Source organism: Maylandia zebra, linkage group LG5, assembly GCF_041146795.1.
Source record: "Maylandia zebra isolate NMK-2024a linkage group LG5, Mzebra_GT3a, whole genome shotgun sequence".
NCBI lineage: Eukaryota > Metazoa > Chordata > Actinopteri > Cichliformes > Cichlidae > Maylandia > Maylandia zebra.
Window position 1 is genome coordinate 22,477,519 of NC_135171.1, and position 27,456 is coordinate 22,504,974.

The 27,456-nt window shown below is 40.5% G+C and overlaps 1 protein-coding gene across 1 annotated transcript; it reads left to right on the forward strand.

The window, feature by feature from the left end:
- Positions 1–26,873, forward strand: dstyk (dual serine/threonine and tyrosine protein kinase). The gene is made up of 14 exons (XM_004544784.3): positions 1–1,208; positions 5,073–5,482; positions 13,473–13,967; positions 14,124–14,319; positions 17,361–17,599; positions 18,573–18,656; positions 18,763–18,939; positions 21,981–22,110; positions 22,507–22,663; positions 23,176–23,308; positions 23,451–23,564; positions 25,323–25,437; positions 25,557–25,691; positions 26,246–26,873. Exons 1-14 carry the CDS (start codon positions 1,010–1,012, stop codon positions 26,431–26,433), a joined length of 2,772 nt encoding a protein of 923 aa, XP_004544841.3. The 5' UTR covers positions 1–1,009; the 3' UTR covers positions 26,434–26,873.
- Positions 26,874–27,456: the final 583 nt, after the last annotated feature.

Below are 27,456 nucleotides of genomic sequence, written 5' to 3' on the forward strand. Positions count from 1 at the left end.
GCCGCCTGGGCCCCGCCTTTTCCCTCCGCACACCGCTCTCGTCGAGTTTCTGTTTTGCTGTGATTTCACTCCTGCTTCTCTCAGCTATGTGATTTGAACACTCCTCGCCCTGCACCAGCACCACTCTTCCTCTTCATCGCCACCACCAGCGACAGCACCCGGCTCGGTTTGGCCGCTGTCAGTCGTCGGTGTTCGGGGGTAGAGGATGTCCGCTGGCTCCACCGGGCCACTGTTGGTTAGGAACGGTCTATAGCGCAGCCTCCTCTGGAAAAAACGGAGGTTTTTTTTTGGTGTTGTTGTTTTAAAGTCGTGCTTGGGCTGTTTTTGTCGTTGACAGGCAAACGCTAAAGCCGGGCCCTCTCTTTTAAACACGGGGCTGCACTGCTGTGAAAGTGTGCCTCGTTAGGTTAAATGGATATGTGTGCCGTGCCAGGCTAAGGTGGGGACGGATCGGAGATGCCCTCTGGCTAGCAACGCTAACTTTCAGTGGACCGTAGCTAGGTCGCAGAAGCACTGATTTCTTAGCGTTTTGGCCGACACAACATAGCCTTACAGGCGTGCTTTGGTTTTAAGACACTCAAAAGTTTGTAGTTAGTAACGAAAAAAACTGCGACTATCAAAAGGAAGTAAAAATGATTAAATAGCGGTAACTCGAAGCGGTTTTCTTCCACTCAAAGCTTGACGTGAAACTAGCCTAGCCGTGCTTGTCAACGGGACAACAACAAATGCCTTCTCATTCACGGGCACAACAGACTGTGGGGACCGTTCAGCACTGACACACTCCTACTTCATGTATGTTTAAGGACTACCTGTTAACTTGACTCATTTTCTTTCTTTTTAATTAACAAATGCTAGCAGGTGGTTTTGGGCGAGCATGGGAACTAACTAGTTAGCGCGCAAGGAAAGGTGTGTGCATTAACACATTTCGGGTTCACTCAAGGTGTTTGGCACCTGCTTAACCACTTAAATCGCATCGAGGACAAGGCAGCAGCAGCCCAGTCTGTTTACCATGGAGGGAAATGCGCAACAGCAGAAACCGACTCCTCTAACTCGGGAACTGACGAGAGTATTTACCAGCTACAACAAGCACTCCGTACAGCTGAAGAAAAACCTAAAGGAGACTAATGCTTTCTTCCGGGAAATACGGCAAAACTACAGCAATGCTTGTGCATCGACCATGAGCTCGGCTTCAGCTTCTCTGGAGGCAGGTAGGTTTGAACACCACCTGGAAATGCATCAGTACTGCACCCATATGTTTGCATGTTTAAAGCACCCACAGCCGGGGTTACACTTAAGCATGCCGGACGGAAGTAAAAAGAAAAGGCTAACTGCTGCTGCTACTGCCAAGTGATTATTGCACCAGCGGGCAGGTTGGGAGCAAAATCCATTCATTTGGGTCAAAGAAAACTAAAGAGATTAACCCCCCCCCCTCTGGAAAACATGTGCAGAATAAGTGCACCAAATATGCTGAGAATTATGCACTGGCTGCTTGAGTCATTTCTGATTAGATTGAAGTTACGGGTCACAGATTTCTTGAGATATATATATATATATATATATATATAATTACTCGCCATTACATTTGCACTGTCAGCAGCATCATTTCATCACATAATTATCATCAGATAATTCAGATATCTGTTTCTGTGAAAGAAACGGACTAGACTTGATAATCATCTTCAGGAATTGCATACAGAGAGGGTCAGAGTCTGTACTCCTCCTCCTCTCCGTGTTGAATGTTCAAAGATAACTGAAGGTTAGCCATAATCAGCAGGAAAAAAAACGAGATTCATCTTGGAAATGTCCTGGGTATATATACCTGCTCTCTCTCTCTCTGTGTGTGTGTTGGGGGGCGGGGGTCCTGTACTGGTATGTACATTTCTGTGTAGACTTGCTTGCGTTATTGCTTCATGTTAGGTCAATGAGGGCAGGTTAGAAGTGCAGTAAAGACACTGTAGTGTTAGAAAGTAATGCAGTGGTATGTGACTATAAAGGGGTGGCTGTTGCTGCTATGCGCTGTCTTCGTTATGTAAGTGTTTTAGACTGTGACTCAGCATCATTGGGGATTATATCAGAGCCCTGCAATGATCAAAATGAATCGATTCTTCTGTTTGCGCTTCATACCTTAGGGGACAAAAAAATAATCCCAAAAAATAATATTTGATCAAGAGTGGTTCATTGTCTCTGCTGTGGAATATAATGTCCTGTATTCTTGGAGTTGTGTTAAAATACCAAGAATAATATAGATGTAATAATCTGAGTGTCCTATCTTTGATAACAGCGCTGACTAGGGGTGGGAGAAGACTTTAGTACAATAGTATATTGTATTGCTTCTTTATGTGATATGTTATTGATAAGGGTGCACATGAGCCAATATGAAGGTCATGAATGAAGTGTAAAGATAACCTGTTATTCTTATTAATGTTTCATAAAAATAATTTTAAAAAATCCCATATTTATCTTATATGTACTGTGGTGCATTACCTCACTTCATTCTTTGAACTGTATTAGTGCTTCCTCTTTTTTCAAGCCAGCTTTCTCTTGATTGGCTGAGTCTTGCAAACAGAAGGTTTGAAAAGCAATAATGGTGGGAAGACTGTTCACAACAACAGCTGGGTATCTCTGATGACTGTATTAGTGATATCCAAGTACTTGTAGGATATCGTATCCTACAAGTACTTGGATATCAAATACTTTAAAGGTATCCAGGACACCTTTAAAGTATTTGTGCCCAATTTTCTTTCTACTAATTTTACAGATACAAACCACCTTTTAATTCTGATTAGTTTGTCAGGACAGTGGAAAATCTTTAACCATAATGCCATATCTATACTGGAAATAGCCTAGGAAAGCATGCAGTAAAAATTAGCTGTACTGTGATTAAAACCGGTTAGGAACAGTTTCATTAATAGAATAGCCCTTCATTGTCATTTCGCTTGTACAGCGAAATTATGAGTGCTCCACACTACCCCGGCACACGCATGTGCAGTAATAAATAACAAACAGGATAAATGGATGCAAACTGGAGGAATATATACAAAACAGTAGAAAGGTACACATTAGAGGACAAAGTGCTTGGAAGTAGTGCAAAGGACTTGGTGTGAGGATCGAGTCCATGTGTGAGTGGCCTTAAATAGCATTCCCACCAATTTGAAGTTCAATTTCAGCATCGGTTAAATATTATTTTGGATGATAGTTAAAGCCCTCTTAGTCATTGTATTCAATCACAATGAACAGTTGAAGGGTTCCTCAGAACTTCTAGTAGACATGGGCATTGTGAGGAGAGTGGCAGATATCATAAATGGCAGCCTCCATGTTTCAAACTCCACAGCTAGCAGCACTAGCTCTTACAGACTCAGCTGAATCTTCACTTATTTTCATTGGATTATTTCAAAGTTATTTATGGGGTCAAAAAGAAACAAGACAGGAAAAATCCAACACTGCCAAAGTGACATTAATACTGTTTACAGGCTTTTAACCGCACAGCTATTGTAGAATGAGCTGAATGAGATTTCCTTTATCTAACCAGAGACTGTTTAACGTGTGGACGTAGCTTCTGTGTTGGGAAAAATTAAGCTAATGGGGCTGTTATGCTCGCAACATCGCCTGTGTCGCACACCCATTTTGATGTCACGTCATGTGTCGTGCAAATAGAATAGAATAGAATTCAACTTTATTGTCATTGCACATGCACAGGTACAGGGCAACGAAATGCAGTTTGCATCCATCCAGAAGTGAACAAAAAAACAATCTTTGTGGTGCTTTGTTGGTCATGCGCCTCTTGATTTTTGTAACCTGGTGTGTGTTGTTTTTTAGCACCATTTTCATGATATTCCAGCACAGAAGCTCACAGATATACAGATATACAGAGGGAGATATTGGAACCGTTTGAAAACTTGAGTTTGTGGAAAAAACTTTGCAAAAAACCTTCAACAAAGTCTTTCTGTTTTCCCGTTTTCTCCTCCTATAGCAGTGTTTATGTGATGATATTGTCTGAGTGGCGACACCTATCCTTCAGGAGAATCCTGCAGTGGCTCCCTGCACTGTAATGGCGGGTAAAAATACAAGCGACTATGAGACAAGGTTGTGACCACTGCGGCAGGTATACTGGGGGCTTGATGAGAAAGTGCCTTAAACCTGCGTTCTGTCTAAGGGCCACCAGATTGCGATAGCTGCTGTTGGGGGGAAAAAAGGACGTCTGGTTCTATAGAAGTCTAAGGGAAAATGGCTTACTGTGTTTCCCCCTGTAAACACATATTAATGACAAGTGGTTAGTCAATTAAAAATCATTTAAATTTTTATTTTATCCAAGTTGGAAATTAAAACGCAAATCTTAAAGCTTCAAAACGGGGTTTCTGAAGCCAGTGGATGACATCATGCTAGTTACATCCATGTTTTTCTACTTTCTATGCATCTAAGATGACTGTAACATCTAACAAATGGTAGGTAAAGTTGAGATGTCTAACTGATTGGATTTTTTAAAGGGATGCCGATAGCAATATTTAGTGTAAGATAAGATTTTCTTACAGTTACACGAAACAAACACAAAAAGTCAGGTATTACTTGTTTATTGTTATTTGCTTTTTTTTAATGCTAGGGAATTGAGGAACAGCTTCTCTTTTAACAACATTCAGCTCTTCATTCTGCCTTTGAAAGCAAAACCAGTGCAAAATCCGTGCACAACACAATCTCATGGTGTTTTTTAGATGTAAAAAAAACCCCCACCATAAATGTTTGCTCAAACACACACAGCCAGTTTAATTTACAAGAGTCACCACTTTGACTCCTTGGTTTGATGCGTATCAAACAAGGGTAAAGTGAATGCAGGTTAATAAGACTACAGCAAAGTGATTTACCCATTACAATGACTGATATCTATCCGTCATGTCACATTAATTTTTCGCTGGCTAAACATTCAAAAACGCTGTGAGGAGGTGGTGAAAAACAGATAGCATGCTGATGCTGACACCTGTAGTGCCGACCAAGAGTTTCTAAACAGCTTACTGAGTCTAACTGTTTGTTCTACTATACTGATGTGGTTTTAGATAACATATCCTCTTCATGTTGTCCAGGTCAGCTCAGCTGCATCTCGTTCCCTGCTCACGAAGAAGAGTTCCTACGCAACAATGTGGGTGCTTCCCCCTACATCCTTGTGCTGGGCCAGAACTGCACTGCTCGCTACCAGCTGGTCAACAGCCTTCTAGGGGAGAAGCTGCTGCCACTGGGCGGTGAGGCTGGAGAGCCTTGTGAAGGAGTCCAGGGCACTGTCTGCAAGAGGAGGAAACTTTGTTTCACCCATGGGAGACAGACACGGCTCAGCTTGGCACTGCCTGGCCAGTATGAGCTGGTGCACCAGTTGGCGGCTAATTGTGGTCGCTGGGATACTGTTCCCAGGGAGGACTTGGAGATCCATGAGGAATATGAAGACCCAGCCCACAGGCTAGCAGAGCTGGAAATCACTCTCCACCACTCGCTGCTTCAGGTAGGCTTGAAACATGTGCAGATGTCGAGAATTAACTCTGTTTAACAGTAGAGAGGGTTTGCTTTGCTTTGCTAGCAATAAGTAAGACTCATTCCTAGGTGGTGTTGGACTCTGACAGGGTTCTCCTTTGTCAACATTTTTTTTAAAATAAATATTGTAAAGAGAATTTCAAGGCACAACCAATGTGCACATTTCCTCGAGCAGTGACCTCCAGCCCGTGGTGGGGAGTGTGCAACTAGGTGTGAAGTGTCTTTGAAGAGAATGAGCTGTTTAAATCCGAGGCCATGTCCCTCAGACAGAAAAGTGTGGCGTTCCCTCTCCGGGCCAGGAAAGAGTTTGAACGAAGGTGTGAGAGTTGAGCATAAAAAGCTGTTGATTTATAGGTTTATCCACGTTCTTGCCCTCAGTGATCACTACGATTGTAGATAAAGACTGAATTAATAAGATTGGAGATAGCAGCACGGATAATGAGTTTTGTTCTGAAGGGTGTTTGGGTGAGCCATTCATGAAAGGCTTAGAGTAGAGCTGATACTAGTGTTAATTGAATGGAGCCATTGTTGGTGGTTTACGGATCTGATTAGGATGCCTGCTAAGTGAGCTCAGGAGCATAAGTGATAGACGGCTAGATCAATTTTTTTTTACCCTCATAATTTAAATATGTAGTGTGACATGAACCCCTTTATGTGAGATTGGTGCCATATATGTTTCCCATTGATGTACGGTACACTATTGCACACAAAACTTTCTTTTCTTTTTCTTTTTTTTTTTTTTAAGTAATTTGAAGTGAAAACTATTGATCAATACAGTCGTGTTTACTAGTCCTTTTACAGAAAAGTAAACTAGGATAGTAAGAATATCCTGAAACGTTTTGTCAATGAAGTTTTTCTTGAGGAGCATTTTAATTTTGTGGTCAACCCGCAAAGGCTGATGTTTCAGACATTTAACTGGCCAATTCTGTTCCGTCTGTTATCAGCAGAGTGGATTTAAGCTGTTCTGCCGTTATCAGTTAGACTTTAACACAATAAACTGGCATTAGGTAATGCAATGCACTTTTTATACCCGTGTGGTTACTTGTTTAATGGAATCAATATAACAATAAACATAATCATCGTCATAATTTACAACCTTTCATAAACAAACATGCGTTTCTTTCAAGAACCATTTGACTCCAAAGCTTCGAGCGGTTGTGTAGTTATTGTTGTAAAGTTCATTAGGGTGAAGGCAGGTGATTTTGTCTGATTCTTGATTGAAAAGGTTTTGGTGAATCTGGTGTGAGCAGATTTATGGAAAATGATCATAGAGTCTATTGTTACACGTTATAGACTTCTAGTAGAACATGATATACAGGGTGGGCCACTTATATGGATACACCGTAATAAAATAGGAATGGTTGGTGATATTAAAGTCCTGTTTGTGGCACATTAGTATATGTGAGGGGGCAAACTCCTCAAGATGGGTGGTGACCATGGTGGCCATTTAGAAGTCGTCCATCTTGGATACAACTTTTGTTTTTTCAATAGGAAGAGGGCCATGTGACACATCAAACTTATTGGTAATGTCACAAGAAAAAACAATTGTGTGCTTGGTTTCAATGTAACTTTATTCTTTCATTAGTTATTTACAAGTTTCTGACCACTTATAAAATGTGTTCAATGTGCTGCCCATTGTGTTGGATTGTCAGTGCAACACTCTTCTCCCACTCTTCACACACTGATAGCAACACCGCAGGAGAAATGCCAGCACAGGCATCCAGTATCCGTAGTTTCTGGTGCTGCACATCTCGTATTTTCACACCATAGACAATTGCCTTCAGATGACCCCAAAGATAAAAGTCTAAGGGGGTCAGATCGGGAGACCTTGGGGGCCATTCAACTGACCCACGACGACCAATCCACTTTCCAGGAAACTGTTCATCTAGGAATGCTCGGACCTGGCACCCATAATGTGGTGGTGCGCCATCTTCTGGAAAATCTCAGGGAACGTGCCAGCTTCAGTGCACAAAGAGGGAAACACATCATCATGTAGCAATTTCAAATATCCAGTGGCCTTGAGGTTTCCATTGATGGAGAATGGACCCACTATTGTACCCCATATACCAAACCAAACCATCACTTTTGTTGTTCCAACAGTCTTGGAGGGATCCATCCAACATGGGTTAGTGTCAGACCAATAGCGGTGGTTTTGTTTGTTAACTTCACCGTTCACATAAAAGTTTGCCTAATCACTGAACAAAATCTTCTGCATGAACTGAGGGTCCTGTTCCAATTTTTGTTTTGCCCATTCTGCAAATTCTGTGCGCCGATCTGTGTCATCCTCATTGAGATGCTGCAGTAGCTGGAGTTTGTAAGGGTGCCATTTGTGAGTAGCTAATATCTGCCAAAGGGATGTTTGACTAATGCCGCTCTCCAGTGACATGCGGCGAGTGCTACGCTGTGGGCTCTTGCTGAATGAAGCTAGGGCAGCCACTGATGTTTCTTCATTAGTGACAGTTTTCTTGCGTCTACGTTTTGGCAAATCCAACACTGAACCAGTTTCACGAAACTTAGCAAGTAGTTTGCTAACTGTAGCATGGGAGATGGGTGGTCTCGTAAGGTGTCTTGCATTGAAATCTGCTGCAATGACCCGGTTACTGCGTTCACCAGATATCAACGCAATTTTGATCCGCTCCTCACGTGTTAACCTCTTCGACATGTCAATGGCTGTGAACAAAGAGAAACTTGTAAATAACTCATGAAAGAATAAAGTTACGTTGAAACCAAGCACACAATTGTTTTTCTTGTGACATTACCAATAAGTTTGATGTGTCACATGGCCCTCTTCCTATTGAAAAAACAAAAGTTGTATCCAAGATGGACGACTTCTAAATGGCCACCATAGTTACCACCCATCTTGAGGAGTTTGCCCCTCACATATACTAATGTGCCACAAACAGGACTTTAATATCACCAACCGTTCCCATTTTATTACGGTGTATCCATATAAATGGCCCACCCTGTAGTGTGAAAATGAAATTACACTAGCTTGACTTCGATCGAGTTTGCAGGCAGAACTCTCTTGAGCTCCTGCCACAGCATTTCAGTCAGGTTGGGTTCATTGCAACACCTTGAGTCTTTTCTTTTTCAGCCATTCTGGGGTAGTTTAGCTGCTGTGTTTGGAGTCATTACCCTGTTGACCAACCCTGTTGATCCATATTTTTGATCAAGCTTTAGCTATTGGATAGATGGCCTCCAGTTTGGCTTTAGAGTACGTATACAGAGGAGTTCATGGTTGACTCAACACTTGCAGGGTGTCAGGGTCCTGTGATTGCAAAACAAGCCCAAATCATCACCCCTCCACCACCGTGCTGACACTTGTTATAAGGTGTTCATGCAAATATGCTGTGTTTGGGTTTTTTCCTAACATGGTTCTGTGTATCATGTCCAAATATCTCAGTCTTGTGATTTGTTTGGATGCAACTTTTGCAAACATAAGTCATTAAAGAAAAAAGCCTTTCTCATGGTTACCCTTCCAAACAAGCCACACTTGTTCAGTCTTTTTCTAATTGCACTATCATGAACTTTAACATTTAACATGGTCACTGAGGCCTGTAGCGTCTGAGATTGTAGCTCTTGGATTTCTTGCAATATCTCTGAGCATTGCGCAGTTTGACCTTGGGGTAAATTTACTGGAAAGACCGCTCCTGGGATTATTGGGAGCTGTCTTTAACATTTTACACTTGTGAATTATCTTTCTTAACATTTGGAAATGGCCTTAAACCCCTTAGATTGATGGGCAGGAAGAGTTGCTTCTCTAAGATCATCGCTAATGTCTTTCCTCCCTGGCATTAACACAAACCCAAATGCTCCAGACTTATTAACTGCCAGAACTTCAGCTTTTATAGAGGTGCTAACATTTGTTGTTGATCAGTTAGTCAAGTGTATTTCATTATCAGCACCTGGCTGATGCTGACCCGGGAAAATAGGAATTTAGCGTTTTGGTTTAGTTTTTGTTTAAAGTAATATATATATATATATATATATATATATATATATATATATATATATATATATATATATATATATATATATATATATATATATATATATATATATATATATATATATAAGTTTTTGTTCATATCAGGTTTTGATTTAAATGAACTTAGAGCCTGGTAAAGATAACGTTTTTGCTTTAATTTTTCATCATGTGGAAAAATGATGAAACAGTGCTTTGATTACGGTTTATTTCAGTCGTGAAATGCATTTAAAAAAATTCAGTGTGTACTTATATTTTGTGAGCTGATATTTATTGTTCTCCTTTTTTCTTTTTTCTTTTTCCCTTCATGGATCGATTTATTCTTTTCATCATTGTCTCCTGTTTGAATTAGCTTTTGCTCACGTGGCTTAGCTCATAAACAGATTACTGAGCAGAGCTGATTATTTCTTGTGCTGTTCGTTTTTTCACTTGATTTGTGCTGTTGTTTAGGCATGCAGTGTTTCACCAGTGTTCCACGCTCTGCGGTCGTGTGACCAGAAAATCACAGAATCTTGAGAAAATTAAATGATTTGGTTTGGTCTGTGAATTGTAGTCATTTCTTATCATGCGTGACACATGGAAAGGCCTCCCAAAGGATCCCAGATCTCCAGAAACTAGGCCTGGCTTTTCCAGCCCACCCGCCCAACCCCCTTACGTAATGCTACTGGTCTGGTGTGATTCACATGACTAGGTCATGTAAAAAAACAGATCTCAAACCCTTTGGTGTGGTACAATTGCCATGGTTACAGTTGAGATCTGGGACACTGGGTGTTCATATCACTAGGAAAAATATTTTGTTGTGTTTTGTTTTGTTTTCAATGGCATAGATCAGCATTTGATGTGGGCTGTGCTAATAAAAGAAGATCCATTAAAAACTTTTCTTTAAAAAATCCAATAGTGTTTGGGTTTATACACACACATCAGAATATGCGTGTGGGAGAAAAACACAACAGACAGAGAAAAATCCCAATCGTGTTAATTTGTAAGTACCAAATTAAAATTAATTTAGCGGCAGTTTAGTATTTTACAGATTAATGTTTGAAGGAAAAACCTCGATACTGAAAACAAAGGCGGTTGTTACAAATCTCCGTTTACTTTCATGTGTGACTGGAGGGCATGAGATGTGCCTTATTGTGACCTTAGAAGCTGAAATAGCTGACATATTTTTCAGTAACGATTCAGATTCAGTAAAAAAATTAAAGACAAAAGGATCAGTGTGATCTCGTATTGTATGCATTTGATTAACTACACTTGAAGAAAATGAAATCCACTTTCTTCAAACCAGACAACTAAAGCAGCCCAGTGCTTTATGTCTCTGCTGAACGAAGAGCAGAGAATAAGAAATAAATGGAGGCACAGAATCTCTCTGCTGGCTGTGGTATTCACACACTCCTGCCATAGAGGAGGCCAGCAGATGAGAGCTCAGTTGCTAATTGGCCCTCACTTCATCCCGGGGTATTTACGCATGCCTCCTGCTTCAACTTAACTGCAGTCTAACCATGTTGACATATGAAGGTGCTAATCTACCACCATGTTTCTAAAAATTCTTTTGAGGTATATAATCCAATATGTTTACTGCCACACTTCTGCAGACTCTTATGAACAAGTGCGATTTTGCCAGTCACCCTTAAAATATGCATTTAGGAGAAGTTTATAATTACTTTATATGATTGTTTCTCTTTGCTGTGTTTCTTTGTAGAAGCCCAGTCTAACGTGGGCTTTGAAGTCTTATTAAACCTGAACAGTAACATCTAAATACCCTACAGGCTTCCTCTTGAAGGGTTGTTATTGAAAACAGGCTCCATTAAGGCAATTCAAACATTGTATTGATTTTGATTGGTTGCAACCAAATGTTTGCAGGCTATCTTTGTTCCAAAGAGACTGCTCAGACGGCCTCGCTGCTTGTTTCTTGGAGACAGGACTGACTGTCTCCTTTGTGTAGCTGTTGGTCATTTCTGCCTTTTTTCCCCCCCTCTGGCTTTTTTTTTTTTCTTCTTCCTCCACCCCGTCACAGTCTCTCCTTCTATTTTTGTAAATGTCGTAAATTATTAAGGGTTAAGAAAATCTTTTTGCATTAATTTTTTTTCTGCCCTGTCACAGCCATTCCCAAGACCACTACAAATATTTATGTGCCATGATGTGTTCAGAATTAGAAACGGTCTGTGACGTGTCGTTTCTTTCCCAGAGGGAAAGCTCTTTGAACATCTTGTGGCATGAATTGTAGATTGTATTTAACAGGAGTTTGTCGTGCTGGTATTTGAGGTCATAAGGTTAATGGCCGAGTTAGAGCCTGACTAATAGCAGTCCATTGGTTAATGATCGGGAATTAACCAATTACAGATTGGTATCGGTGTATTTGCCTTTTGATTTGCACCAATATGGAAGCTTGTACTTGCTGCCAAACCTAATGCAGAAAAACAGGCTTGGACAGTTTGCAGTGTGGCTTCAGCTTTTGTTCAGTTCTCTATTAGCAGGGCACATATCACAGCCGAGCAGTAGGCAAGGGTTCAAATATTTGGTGAGAGTAGCTCTTTAGTTTGTTTTGTACACTGGGTTTTAGCAACCAATCGTGTTTAAGCAGGCATTTTGTTACATGTTGAGAAAAAGATGAATTCCAGTTGCCAAAATGCAATCTCGAAGTCATCATCATCTGATAGTGTTTTATTAGCTCTTTAATGTTCATCTGCATTTGTAAACTAGCCAGTGCACAGCACCGCATCTTGGTTTATACTTGCGGAAAGGAGCATGCGCAAAAAGTGATGCCACGTCAGCTGAAGTGCTGGTGTGCCGCTACACTTTGGTGTTATCTTGACGTGCACATGACACCGCAGGTTGAAGACATAAATGTAAGGCACGCCTGCCACGGCTGTAATAGCTTGGGAAAAAAACTTTTGAAAAAAGAAGACATTCAAAAGACTGTTTCAGCTTTTTTTTTTTTTTTTTTTTTTTTTTTTTTTTTTTAAATCTATGCCCTACACCAGCACCCATGAGACACCTATAGTGGGGTAAATAATCATTTGATTCCCTGCTTACAAAGGGTTGCATTGATGTCAGAGAACCCTGATTTTAGTTTCATCTGACCACATCACTTTCTCTCAAGCCTTCTCTGAATCATTTAGATGTTCACTGGAAAGCGGAAACTGCGCCTGTACATCTGCCTTCTTGAGCAGTAAGACCCTGTGGGTCCATTACAGCATGATGTGTTACCATTACTGTTCTTGGTGACTGTGGTCCCATCTGCCTTCAGATCATTTACAAGCTGCTCGTGTGTGGTTTTGGGCTGATCCACCACTTTTCCCATGACCATGCTCACCCTATGAGGCAAGGGTTTGACGTTGTTTGACCTATGATTTGGCCCATGATGGTGGAGATGTTTAAATAGAAGAAACTGATCCTATGGACAGGTGCGTCTTATATACATAATGAGTTGAGATCATGAGTATATATAATTGATTGACTGTAATCTGTGGGCCACATAGCGAGACAGCCAATCAGTGGGATCCAGAAGTCTGGCTGTAAGGGGATTTACTTTACTTATTTACTCATAGTCACTTTGTTTATCGGCCTTTTGTTTGGTGCCAAGCAGAGGTTGAACGAAGGTCTTATCTGAAGTTTTTTTTTTTTTTTTTTTTTTCCCCCTGATACTGTTGAGTTTTTGTTTCACACATGGGAAATTGTACATATTTTATTACATGTACAATAAATAAGGTAACGCTGTTTTCTGTCCTTATTAGTTTTAATTAAATGACGCCAGTTTCGTCAGATATTTGTGAAATAAACCCGGCGTCATCCTTTTAGTAGTTTTTGTATTGCTAGATTTCACTAAAATGTAAATTTTTATTTAATTTGATTGAATTGTCTGTTTTCTAAAAAGATGAACACGTTGCCTGTAATGATGTCTACATAAACATTTGGTTTTAATAAGCGTCATATTGTTTTGTTATTGTTTTGTTTTTGTTTTGTTTTCCCTCGTCAGGAAGCAAAGGTCATGGTGGTGCCTTGCCCAAGTGTCCAGCCCATAGAAGAAGCTCTGGAAGACTGCACTCGCAATGTGATCCCAGTCATACTCTATGCCATCAACCAGGACTCCCTCAGCTCAGAACAGGTGGCACAGCTCTGGAAGGTCAAAGAGATGCTCTCCTTTCCCATCTGTTTTGTCCGTTTGCCTGACAGCGTTCCAGCAGCATCCCCAGAACGTGGCCGCCACACAGAGAAGGAGAAGAGCCCCCTTCACAAGCAGCTACTGTCACTTGGCTTTCTCAATAGCCCGACAGGAAACAGTTCCTGTGGCACCCCAACGCAGATGCCCACACCGGGCTCCAAGCCCCAGAGCATGTTGGGTGAATCTTTCGAAAGACCGCATCGGTTACTGGTGCCGTTTGCTCGCCAGGTGCTTCAAAATCAGCAGGTGGAAGCTGCCAGCCTGCTCAATGGACTTCACTGTCGGTGTCTAGATCTTTTTATCAACCAGGTCAGACAATGATGTTTCCTACTACTGTTCGTCTTTATTCATATGTTTGTATGTATTGCTCTACTGCTTCACAGTAGACACAGTCACTTGATGATTTTCTTGGTCACAGTGGGGGTCCAAACAGACCTTTGTCCTTTGTGCCTCACTTTCCTGCAGGCCTTTGACATGCAGAGGGACCTGCAGATAACACCACGCAGGCTGGAGTACACCCGTGAGAAAGAGGGTGAACTCTTCAACTCCCTTATGGCCATTGCTAACCGCAAACAGGAAGAGATGAAGGAGATGATAGTGGAGACACTCACCAGCATGAAAGAGCAGTTACTGGAGGATGCTGCCAACCTGGAGTTTACAGGTGAGCAGATAAGCACCGGTGCTAATAGACAGGCGTAGGATCTTTCATACTATAAGGGAAATGCCATCTCGACCTGTTTGTAAATGGTGAAATGCACAAAAGATTGCGACACAGATTACATCAAAGTATCTTAGTAATCTGATCGGCTTGTTTGTGTCTAAACTGTTTTTCAGATGTGATCACATAAACTTCTGGCAGATGTTGCTTAGCCTTGAAAAAGTATAAGGAAAACCACAACTAATGTTTTTATTGTTCATAGTGATGATGATGATGATGATAATAATGTTTTGCACCTCACCTCATCTGTAGTCTTTCTGTGTACGTCTGCACACACAATGTACAAGGTTGCTGTTTGAATGAGCATCGCAGAGGATGTGTTTTAACCTTAGCAGTACTGCGGTTTCCATGTCTGGTGTTTGTGGCTAGCATAGATGACTTGTTGATTTCTGTGGTTTTTGGTAATTTGACTCTGTGGCTGTTAGATGTCACCAAGCAAGATAAGGTTTTCTGTTTCTGAGGAAAAACTTAAAATATTTAATTGTGACTAATTAACATTAATATATTATTAATAGAGCCCCAGTATTTCTATTTGTGATTTGTATAAATGGAACATGTTTACGTTTCCATCTACAGGAGCCTGTTGTTGGGTTTTTGTTTGTGTGTTTTTTGTTTTTATTTATTTTCATATTTTTTTGAGGGGGGCGTATGGGTGTTGTTCGAGATGAATTTAATCACCCTGATAATATTTTTGGCTGAACACTGGCACACATGCATGCACGGTTTCATTAGTTAAATTAATTAAGTAGTTAAATTAAACTAATTATTCCTCTGATTACATGGTGCCATCCATCCATTTGTTTTTCCCCCAATTATCCAGTTTAGAGTTGCTGGGGGACTGTCCACTTTGTAAGGTATACCATGTTAGGAGCAGATTGGACCCCTTCGCCCCAACTTGGGCATTCAGAACATCCTTAATTCTTCAATGCAAAAATTCAAGAAGGTGCTAAAATGTTCCTCAGAGATTTTGGTCTGTACTGAAGTGATGGCGTCACACGGTTGCTGCAGATTTGTTAGCTGTGCATCCATGATGTGAATCCCCATTCCAAAACACCCGAAAGGTGCTCTATTGAATGAGATCTGGTACCTGTGGAGGCCACTGGAGTACAGTGAAACCAGTTTGAGATGCTTTGGACTTTGCAACATGTTGTGCATTCTCTGTAAACAATAGAGATGGTTAAGTGGGAAAATCCCAGCAGGTCAGCAGTTTCTGAAATACTTAAACCAGCTTGACTGACACCCAAAATCAGTCAGGCGAGTTTCAGTTTCACCTTTCTTCACGTTCTGATGCACCTTTTAAACTTTAGCAGGTCGTCTTGACTGTGTCTGCGTACCTAAATGCATTGGGTTACTGCCATCTGATTGGCTGATTAGAAATTTGTGTTGAACAGGTATACATACATGGCCAGTGAGTGTATCAGTGTTTACAGCCTACAAAGCCAGACTGTGCATAGTCTTTAGATACTTGCATAGATCTAAACAGATGTAACCAAGCCATCTGTGCTTCACAATCTGCCCCCAAAGTTTGGCACTGTCTGACTCAACATATTCAGAAAGAAAAGGCAGTCATTGCCTGTTGCTTTTGCTCCGGGTATGTTTGAGAAACAACTTCTCTTGGTTATCTGTAAAACATTGAGTAATACTCCGTGCAGGTGTTTTAACACTGAACCATTTCTTTTTCTTTTTTTCCCCTTTTAATCAGGAAATTGGCAACGTGCACTTTTTCCACCCATAACCTTATCATCAGTGTTGCAACATAAATAGATTTTTCTCCTCTGGAGAAAGATAGTAGAGATCATTGTTGAAACTACAGTAAGTCTGACACAATGCTTTGTACACAAAGGAGAAGAAGAACTGTTGGAAGCAGAATCCAGTGTAAAATTATATTGACAAGTTTGCAAACGCTATTGTGCCAACGTCAACCCTTTACTTTAATTACTTCAATTTAAAAAGTCCAGCTTGGCTCTGGATTGTCAGTTCATCAAATTAAAAAAATTAATTCAAAAATGTATTGAGTTTATCAAGAAATTACAGAGAAGAAAGTTTGGACAGTATATTAACTGAAACTTTCTCTTTCTAAAAAGGAAAAAAAAAATAATTTGAATTTGGTACGTGGTGTTGTACGTCGGGACTATTGCACTGACGTTGAATTGTTTTATTTTTTTCATTTTAAAGCTTTATTATCTGTGATTTGGGCTGTTTTTAAACAAGTATGAAGAATTAAGTTCCTTGTTTATGCAGTTTCTACAGGCCTTCAAATCTGCTGCCAGACAATGAACATCAAAATATTTTAAGGACTTCATTCATCGTTCTATTTTAACTTAAACTATACTCTTGAGAGTCCATACTCATAAAATCATAGTATCAGGTAGTTTCTATAAAAATGAAGTTTAACTAGTTTTTTAGCTAATAGAATTCAGAACCTTTTCCCCGCTCCTACAGCACAATTAATGAGTGATAAAATGAAATGTGTGTTGGAGCTTGCAACCTTTTTTTCTTTCACCTTTCATCCAAAAACATGGGTGTTTTAAAATGTGTTTACACTTATTAATATTAGTGATGATCAGTAAAAGGCAAAATTTATAATATTTATAAGAATTTTTTAAGAATTATTTTTAATGCTGGATGATGATTAAAGTGTATGATCGCTGCTCGTCATCTTTGTTGGCTCAAACCCTGGAGAGTCAATCTACCTCCAAACAGCATGAAGAGTACCTGTGAGGTAGTTTGCCACCCTCTGGGGATGATTATTTTTCTTGTAGGAAGCGTTGTTAAGTTTGTTCTTGTGGAGAAACGTGATTTTCAACAAGTAGTCTTCGCAAAATCCGATGCAGTCATATAAATACTTTGAGTTGATCCTCCAGTACACATGTTGAGCATCAAACGAAAATCCAGTGACATCAGTTATTCAATATTTATTTGTCCTTATTGTTTACATGTGCCACACGTTAACATGACAAACGGTGTTCTTTTACGTCAAATAGACGTCATCGTGACAACAAATGGAGAGCCTGTTACGTCAAAAGAGATAAAATCCTGCATCAACCAGATCCAGGAGCTGATAGTGGCCAGTTTGAATCAGGCTGTGGCGAATAAACTCATCAGCTCTGTGGATTATCTGAGGGAGAGCTTTGTAGGAACTCTGGAGCGATGCCTCAACAGTCTGGAGAAGTCCAACTTTGATTCTTCTGTTCACAATATCACTTCTGATCATCTCAAACAGGTGGGTGAGAAAGGAGGCTAATGTAACATGTTTGTGTCAAGAAATGTAAGGTGTGAACACTAATCGCATATAAAAATGTCAAGTATTTCATTAAAGCTTAAAGGGGAAACTTTACTGAAGGGCCAACAGGAACAATGGTCTTTTCCACTGCAGAAAGAAAGTATCTCCTGTTGGGTTGTGGACTTCTGAGGGCCTCTAAAGAAACAGGAATTAAACCTAAAACCATCACAGTTTTGAAAGCTCATTTTCAGAAGCACAACAAAGATGTGTGACATCCGGTGTCTCTGGTTTGCTTCTCTCTTCTTTTATATCACTGTTTTTACCCCTCAGCCTTTATTGTTGTTATGTGGGCGAGCGGGGTTAATGCGATGGTGACGTAGGATTTTGAATTTATACCACAGATGTGTGTACTAGGATGTGTCTTTTATGTTTTCTCAGTTCAAACGCTTGAAATGTTTTCTATGTTCTATTGCGAATAAAATATGAGTTTGAGATCTGCAAATCATTCTTTTTTTAATATTTCACACAGCACCTCAATTCTTTTGGAATTGGGTTTGTGGTTTTGGTTAAGATGCACTCTTTTGGTGACTATCTTTTGTAGAGCGCCCGTCTACAGTTTAATTCTAATATTCTTGTCTTTGAGTCTGACAGATACAGTTATTCATACTTTGTGCTGTGTTGTTGAACGGTGTCACTGTCAAAGCTGTTGCTGCTGTTACATCACCACATTAGGTGAGTGGATGTTACACAGTGGAACAGAGCAGCCTGTTCTGTGAACTTGTGCCTGATTGAGTTCCTGAAGTGGAAAAGTGGTTTCTCACATGTTATTTGAGATGTTTGTTTTTTTGTTTTATTTTGTTTTTTACACAAAAGTAGAATAATGAGCTCTTATTAGTCATGCTAGAAGCTTTTTAGACTCACACATTGTCTTAAAATTTGGGTTTTGTGCTAACCCTTTTCTCACCTGTCACAGCTGTTAAATGCTGCCTATCACGTAGAGGTCACCTTTCATTCTGGATCTTCTGTCACGAGACTCGTTTGGGAGCAAATCAAACAGGTCGGTGTCTCAAACATTCACACAAATCATTTTTAAAGTACTCGGACTTCTGATGAGATGGCTATGTTTTTCCCTTTTGATATGAGTCTCTTCTTCTTCCTTGCAGATAATCCACCGGATAACGTTTGTTAACCCTCCTGCCATCACTCCAGAGTGGAAGCGCAAAGTGGCCCAGGATGCCATCGAAAGTCTCAGCGCTGCCAAACTGGCCCGAAGTATCTGCTCGCAGTTCAGGACCCGGCTCAACAGCTCCCACGAGGCTTTCGCGACATCTCTGCGTCAGGTTAAAACCTTCTCTTTTGCTTTAGCTGCACTTTTCTTTCCTATTCCTACAAATACTTTCGCCTGTATGATCTTAAATATACGTAAAAAACTGTCAATGAAATGGTGATGATTCAATAAAGGTTGACTACTCACCAGTAACTCTCACTGCAGTCAAAAAAATGTTGGTTTTAAAGTAAGGCACCACCTCCAGGGCAGTGAGGCTGTGAAACTAGAGCTACCGCTGGTGTATAGGGAAAAATCGTGACCACAGCATCTACACATTGTTGTTTGTTTGTTGAGCAGCAGAGATGAAAGTGCCGTGTGATGCTGCGGTATGCCTTATGAGACGTTTCCTGGAACTCTCACATATGCAGAGAGGTATTTGGGACGGCTCTACTATTGTTTGTGTAACATTAGCAGCTGGTTTCACAGGGAGTCAAAAAATGCGAGAGCTGGGAGCAATTCACAGCAGCTTCTTTGAAAGCCCATTCTCTTTAGCAGCTGCAAGACTAAAGGCTGCTAACCGCACAGCTCGAAAATGGACAATTTATTAAATCAGTGAAACTTATTTAAATACCACTTTTCACAGATACAAATCACAATAAAACAAGAAGTAAAAATGTAAAATAACAATGTCAAACAATCGAATATAGCATAAAACAACAAATTAGTTATTTAATCAGATTCACTGTTATTATTTTTGTATTTATGCAATTGGCATGCATGGCGTGGACATCCCTCCATAAAGCCCCCAACAGATGAGTGATGGTATTTATCACATGACAGACAGTGTGGGCCACATCAGTGTCTCCATTATCATGCAGTTACACAAATACAATGATTTATTGTGACGGAAGAGGAGGTGATGTTGGGTGAACATAACTAATTGAAAATAAGGTTATTTATGCTTCTGATCCACTTGTCGAGTGCCGTGGAAACCAGCTGACTAAAATAACATCATACGTGTGTCACGTTCCTGTTGGAGCGACCAGAAAAACAAGCAGGACATCGGCGAATAACGGACATTAAAACGCAGGCTTGGTGTGATATTCAGGATTAGTAACACTTGAAAGTCTGATAAGGTATTGTTGTCACCTCACCAGACAGGTGGGCGAGCTGCGTGGACTCCCAGCTTTGTGAATTCAATAACTCAAGAACACAGCAACGTAGGATTTTCAAATTCATACCAAGGGTGTATCTACTAAAAATCTCCAATAAGTTTGAATCTTGGTGACCTCGACTTCATTGTCAAGATCACAGATGAAGTTTTCTGAAAATCTTGTGAATGCGATAACTCGTGAAGTTACCTAAGATGTTCAAATTGATGTCATGGTTTTTTACAACGGTGTGTAATGGCCTTTGTGCTGAAAAGAGCACACGACGATGATACTCGGCACTTTACACGAGCCCCTAAGGTGATTTCACTTACAGACTACAGACCTGTAATTTTTCCCATTACTGAGCTGCATCTGGGAATCGGTAGAATCAGATATCAAACTATCGGCAATTTTTCAGCTTCTTGGTGCAAAATATGGATGACCTCCAGTCCCACCGATTCTCAGAGATTCTCACGTTAAGCAACACGTTACAGCTTGCAGCTCCAAACTTTTCTTTTTTCTTATTTGCTTAAATACAAAGCTCATACTTCACATACATGAGTAAATAAGAACCGAGAAAAATGTGTTCTTTATACAATCAAGCATTTTTTTTAATCACTCTAATTGTTGTGAATTTTTTCCTGCAGATGTCTTTTAATAATCTCAGCTTGTCTCGTGATTTATTTACGAGACAAGCTGAGATTAGCATAGTTCTGTCTTTAGCTGCAAAGCTGCCTTGTGTTGAATATATGAACAAATCTAGCTTACTCTGTTGTTGTTGTTGGGTTTTTTTTTTAAATTGTTTATTTTGTTTTCTGGCTCAGAATCGGCCTGTGGGGAACATTGGATAAACAGAAATGTCTTTTCTGGTTGAGCTGATGAAACCCCAATTAACAAAACTAGTTAAAAAATAATTTCATTACAAGCCGGGAGGGGAATTTCCTCTGGAGCTGCATGAATTGTCTTTGAGTTGGAACCAAAAAAATTCCACAATGCAGGAAAAACCCTGATGTAAACAAATAAGTAATTTAATTTACTTAACAACATTTGAACTTGCAGTATTTTATTAGTTTGGTAATAGTTAATAGTGAGCTGTTAGTGGTGACCAGACCGTGTAGATTAGAGCTGTTTACTGTTGCTCTCTGGTTTAAAAAAAAAAAAAAAAAAAGAGGAGTGAGTCGGTGAGCTCCTCTGCGCTGACCTCTGACAAATGACGTCACATAGCCATAGGGGTCAAAACAGCTGGCCAGGGGTCACTGAGAACTTCAGGGCCAGCTAGTTTTCCATGGTAGTATCTCACGCTTTAATATAAAAACAACATACAGATGGATTGAGATTATTGAATCCAAAAACATGTGGTCAGAGCTGTACTGATGTACAGGGTGTGCAAAAAGGACAAATTTTACATTTTCTTTAGTCACAAAACCACAAAAACCTTTAGTTGAATCTACAAAAATGGTAACGATAACCCAGTTTGACAGACATAAAATAACATTTTGTACTAATAAGATGATTCACCAAGGCTGTTAGTTGAACCTTGGTATATCTCAGCATGGTGTGATGTGGTGTTCTTAAAAGAAACGGAGGAAACTTAAAATGTGTAATGAGCTGCTTGTGCTCATGCTTCTGTAGAGAGCAAAGCAGTCTTTGACTCATGTTAGTGCGACTCTTTTGAGACCAAACTTGTTTTACTATGAAGGAGAAAGTTCTTGGGCCAAACAAACATGATGGGTGGCTCAATGAAGCATTCATCAGCTCTGTACATGGACTCTGTTAGTTAAAGGGCTGTGCTTACATTAAGTTTAAACCTTTAGAGAGGAGCCTCTCTGCTGGCTTTTTTTCCCTACAAAAATAACTGGTTAGTAACTAATTTTGGAAAATGTTATTGCTAACGAATGAGATCAGCCATTTGATATGTCCTAATGCAGGGCATGAGTTGTTATACCATGTGTTGTGTTTGCAGCTGGAGGAAGGGCACACGGGTCGTCTGGAGCGCACCGAGGACCTGTGGCTGCGTGTGAGGAAGGACCACGCCCCTCGACTGGCCCGCCTGTCTTTGGAGAGCCGCTCTCTGAGGGATGTGCTGCTGCACGGTGAGTCACCACCGAATTCCTCTGTCGTTCCCACAAATGGGCACAGCGCACTCACACGTTTCTGCTAACTGTGGCTCCGTCAAGTTCTAAATCTGAACTTAACTAATTTAACTCCAAGATGTGTCCCTGCTTGAATGAAAAGTATAAATTTTAGGTCATGGGGGAAAAACACAGGGAGACTTTCCACTCCCAGTAGATGAAACTGTACAGTGAAGGTCACTGTATATTTGAGTGTGAGTACACTACTTAAAAATAGGCAAATCTAATTTAGAAACACAATAAGTGACTGGTTAAAATACTCAGACACTGGCAAAGTTTCAGACTTAGCTTCAAAGCTGCATTTATAAACACAATCTTATTATCTGCAATTCTTTTTCTCTCTCTCTCTTCTCACAGGCAAGCCCAAGCTCGGGCGGGAGTTGGGCCGGGGTCAGTACGGCGTTGTGTATTTCTGTGACAGCTGGGGAGGACACTACCCATGTGCACTAAAGTCCGTGGTCCCGCCTGACGATAAACACTGGAATGACCTGGCTTTAGAGTTTCACTACACACGGTGAGTTATTAGGAACAAGTGTTTGAACACAGTCGCGTCTTCACACCAAACAGCTGGCTCCAAATGCATCGCAGCTTTACTCGCGCTCAGCAGCTGTGACTAAGAAAGTTTCTCAGGCAGCAGGTGCATTCATCAAGAGCAGAGCTCTGCTTATAGAACATGACAGGCTGCTTGTTTTCAAGGCCAAACTCCACCCAGCTTATAGAAAAGTAGTTTTGGCTGTTGAAGCCTTGAGGCTCTTTTGTGTCATGTCAGTGTTTATTTTTAAAGGTGACAGCATGAGTTCGTTAGCACAGTTAATGCTTGTGCGCTATAACCTCCTCAGCTCTGAGGAATTCTGGAATCTCCAAAACTTTGCAGAGGCGAATTTATCAAAGGCAAACAAGATTGACTTCAAGATAACAGAAGTATAAGCAGAAGAAGGTGGACGGGGGTGAGAAGTAAACCTTTTATGATTTTATAGCTAAAATATGTTTTCCCTCCCCTTTCTTTGGGTGTGTGCGTCTCCTCAGGTCACTGCCCAAACATGAGCGGCTGGTCGACCTGCACGGCTCTGTGATCGATTACACCTATGGAGACGGCTCCAGCATATCTGTGCTGCTTATCATGGAGCGGCTGCACCGAGACCTCTACACAGGCTTGAAGGTGACTCGATAAAGCAGCGAATAACAGAGATCTTAGGTCATTGTTTTATAGGAGCAGCTCCGTACTCTTCTACTCTGCTCTGTACATCCTGTTAAGTCTCCGGTTTCTCTCTCTCTCTGTTGTTTTTGTTCGTCCCTGCCAGGCTGGTTTATCACTGAAGGAGAGACTGCAGATTGCTCTGGATGTGGTGGAGGGGATCCGTTTCCTCCATGGTCAGGGTCTCCTGCACAGAGACATAAAGCTAAAAAATGTTCTGGTAAGTTCAGATCAGCTGTCAGTTAGACCGGCTATAGTCTGTGACTGTGTAGCTCTATCAGAACTCTATATTATCAAAGTAGCCCACGTTCATAAAATACATGGCACAGTTGATCTGAATGACACCTTTCCAAGCACAGAAGAAAATGCACTCCATAGGTTCAGCATCATACAATTACAATAATCTCTACATCGATTACTCACCTGTGATCTGAGTCACAAATATAAACAGTCTGATTACACTAATAAAATGCAAACAGCTGTATGTCTGTTTCCACTGTGAATAATAGTAAATGGGCAGAGTGCTGACAGAAAACCACCATAAAGGAAAATACAGCATGTCTCAGGTTTGCAAAAGACCACCTGGAGGTTCCCCACACAAAGTAAATGTAAATCTCAGGTTGCGTTGTTTGTGGGAATGCACAAACCGTCTGGACGGTAGTATGTTCAAGTGTTAGTGCAACAACAGGTCAGCAGCTTTTGGAAAATGCACTCTTACATCTGCTTGGGAAGATTCCCTCCTGTCTGCAAAAGAGGATGTGATCCAGTCTCTTAATGCTATAATGTTGAAGTGGGTCAGAGATGATCCTTCCTCTATTTCTTTGTGGAAATCTGTAATCTCAGAGGTTGTGAATATGGAAGAACGTGATCAGTGGAACGTCTGTTGATTTATAATCTGGAATTGAATAGATGACACGGATGATCGCCACCTTTTTGGTCTAAAGTACGTAGACTGGATTTATGGACTAGTTGTTGTATTTCACTATATAAAACGGGCCCTGTGCAAGTGCGGAGTATTGTCTCATTGCATTACTGATGTCACAGCTTCAGTTTAACAGCATCACTGTAGCGTTGTTAGTTTTTTGTAGTTTGTTCTTTTATCTTTCCCAAATTTAATAAACAGAATTGTGATGAAAAATGAACAAAGCTTCATCCCAGCTCTGAAGTCTGTATTCAATGAGGAGACAGTTAATTCAGTGCACAAAATTAAATTATCAGAGTGGTTGTAGAGATGTTGTGGCATGGTCTGCCCAGGGTTAAATCAGGAAATCTCATAAATATTGGACAGCTTTGCAGGGAGAAATTTTCCTAAATTTGTCCTTTGTGTTGTGTTCGTTCTACAAGGAGCATCTGGTGGAGGTTGTTGCTGCTGAATGAGGTTCCACAAGTTAGTAAAATCAAGAGTTTTCTTAGTTTTTCCAGCCTTCACATTAAATGCATGTGATAATAAAAGTGTTCAACAGATGCAAGTTCAGTTTAATTGTTATTAGTGTAGTTTGATTTAACTCTGTTAATAGCTGTAGCCAACATTAGAACTACAGTTTCCAATCTTTATTTTAAACATTCAAGTAACAAGTGTTAATGCACATAAAAAAAAGAATAAACATGAAATCAAAGAAAGCTTCGTATTTACATGGAAAAATAAGTTGACCCCTTCTTGTTTGGAAAAGCGTAGGAGGAATCACATGCTTGTTAATGCCTGCTCCTGTCTAGCAGATCTTGTATACCTGTTTTGATTATACAATTGAAAATATACACGCATGCTATAAATAAATATAAAATTACAGACTGCAGCACAATAGCTATGCATGCGTCCTACAGCTGGACTCTTACAACGAGCCATCTGTGTGCACGAATGCTCTCAGGTGACTGTAAACTTGGCCTTTGCATAAAGATCAGACCACATTTTTATGAGTGAAAATTTAAATACTGCAGTATTTTCTACTTGATTAGATAACCATCTTTTTGCTTTTTCTAGTTGGACAAACAAAATCGGGCAAAGATCACCGACCTGGGCTTCTGTAAACCAGAAGCCATGATGTCTGGCAGCATAGTAGGAACTCCCATCCACATGGCTCCAGAGCTGTTTACAGGTATGATTATGGGGCAGTGCATTAAAAAAAGAGAGTTATAAGAGCAGGAAGTCATAACTGCAGCTTGTTTTGTGTGTCAGGTTTTAACTTGTCTCCACTGTGGCATTGTCTCCCGACAGGAAAATATGACAACTCTGTCGACGTCTACGCCTTTGGGATCCTGTTCTGGTACCTGTGCACCGGTTCAGTGAAACTTCCAGAGGCTTTTGAAAAATGTTCCAGCAAGGATCAGCTCTGGAACAACGTTAAAAAAGGTAAACGGCCCTTTACCAGACTCTTTGAATCTTGGAGAATGCAAATCATAGTTCAGTTTGCGAATATGGGAGAGAGTTACGATGCATGCAATGAGATCATAATCCCAAAACAAAATGTACACTACAGTGCCAAAAGTATTCACTCATTGAATTCAGGTATTCTAGTCACTTCGACAACCACAGGTGTATAAAATCAGGCACGTAGGCATGCAGACTTCTTCTACAAAGTTAGTGAAGGAATGGGTCGCTCTCAGGAGCTCGGTGAATTCCAGCGTGGTGCCATGATAGGACGCCACCTATGCAACAAGTCCAGCTGTTTCCTCACTACTAAATATTCCACAGTCAGCTGTTAGTGGTATTATAACAAAGTAGAAGCAATTGGGAATGACAGCAACTCGGCCATGAAGTGGTAGGTCATGTAAGGAAGTGTAACTGTCACTGCTGAACACACAGATAATCTGTTGATTGTCAAACAGGGTGAATATTTGAGGAAATATTTGGATCGCTCGTGTTTCGGCCAGAGACTCACTTGTATCCATGTTGTCCTCCATCAGGCTCCAGACCAGAGCGCGTGCCTACTTTTGACGAAGAGTGCTGGCAGCTGATGGAGGCCTGCTGGAACGGGGACCCCTCCCAGAGACCCCTGCTTGGTATCGTTGAGCCGAGCCTGCAAAGTATAATGAAGCGGCTCTGCAACTGCAACTCGGAGCAGAAAAGCAGCAGCCTGGAGGACTCAAACTGAATACACTCCAGACAAACTAACACGTGTGTGATAGAGATACTGTTTGGAAAAGTATTTTTGTTGTATTTATGAAGAACGGAGCTGAACGGAGAATTTTGGAAAACCAGGCACCATTTACAAAAACAAAAAAAGGTGTCCAAGTTGACCTCCTTGTTCACACTTGTTGCATTTACATTATTTATGAGATGTTGACCAGAAGTTTGCAAATACGTGTTTTATTGATTGTGTAATTGATTTGTATACAAACTCTATTTGCTTGTTGCTGCACTGCTAATTGCTACTTTGTCATAGAAATGTTACTAGGTTCAAAGTGTTTTAAAAGTAGTCCATTCCCAGTATTATGAAAAAAATATAAAATTAATTTTAGATTGTATTTAAACTGAACATGTCTGTCTATACAAGCACATCTTTTTTTAAATAAAATTATCTGTTACAACCAATCAATCCTGTCGCAGACTCATTTTTAACTCAATTTTAGGAAACAAGTTTTTAAGAAGTTTTTAGTAGAAATGGACTTTTGGGGACATTTTCTTGCGTCTCATGCTGATGCAAAGGCAAAGCTGGAGACCCTAAAGGCTCATCACCAACCTTTTATTAAAAAAAGAAGGGGGGAAGGGATAGCTCAGTAGGTAGAGTGGTGGCCCCATGATCGGAAGGTCGGGGGTTCAACTCCACTGAACGGCTACCCTGAGGGTACCCCTGAGCAAGGTACCGTCCCTACACACTGCTCCCCGCGCTGCATTGGTGGCTGCCCACTGCTTCGCTAGGGAACTATTTCCCTATGGGGACTAACACATACACATTATTATTATTATTATTATTATTATTATTATTATTACATTATCCAGTATTGAAAGTCTGTTTTACAACTGATTGTTAAATATTCTTATTGGTTTTTAATGTAACACTTTTTTTCTTTCTTGCATTTGAGGACTTTTCTCAGGGAAAATTATAATTCAAATGTTTAATAAGCAGTGTTTTTCGGATATATTGAGTTTGTGCATTCATTTCAGAAGCAGCTGG

Bases quoted from the DNA above. Each gene is read 5' to 3' on its own strand.
- dstyk (XM_004544784.3), top strand. From the start codon at position 1,010: ATGGAGGGAAATGCGCAACAGCAGAAACCGACTCCTCTAACTCGGGAA. The intron at 14,320-17,360 runs GTGAGCAGATAA...TACGTCAAATAG, and splicing joins TGCCAACCTGGAGTTTACAG to ACGTCATCGTGACAACAAAT. The intron at 22,664-23,175 runs GTGAGTTATTAG...GCGTCTCCTCAG, and splicing joins TTAGAGTTTCACTACACACG to GTCACTGCCCAAACATGAGC.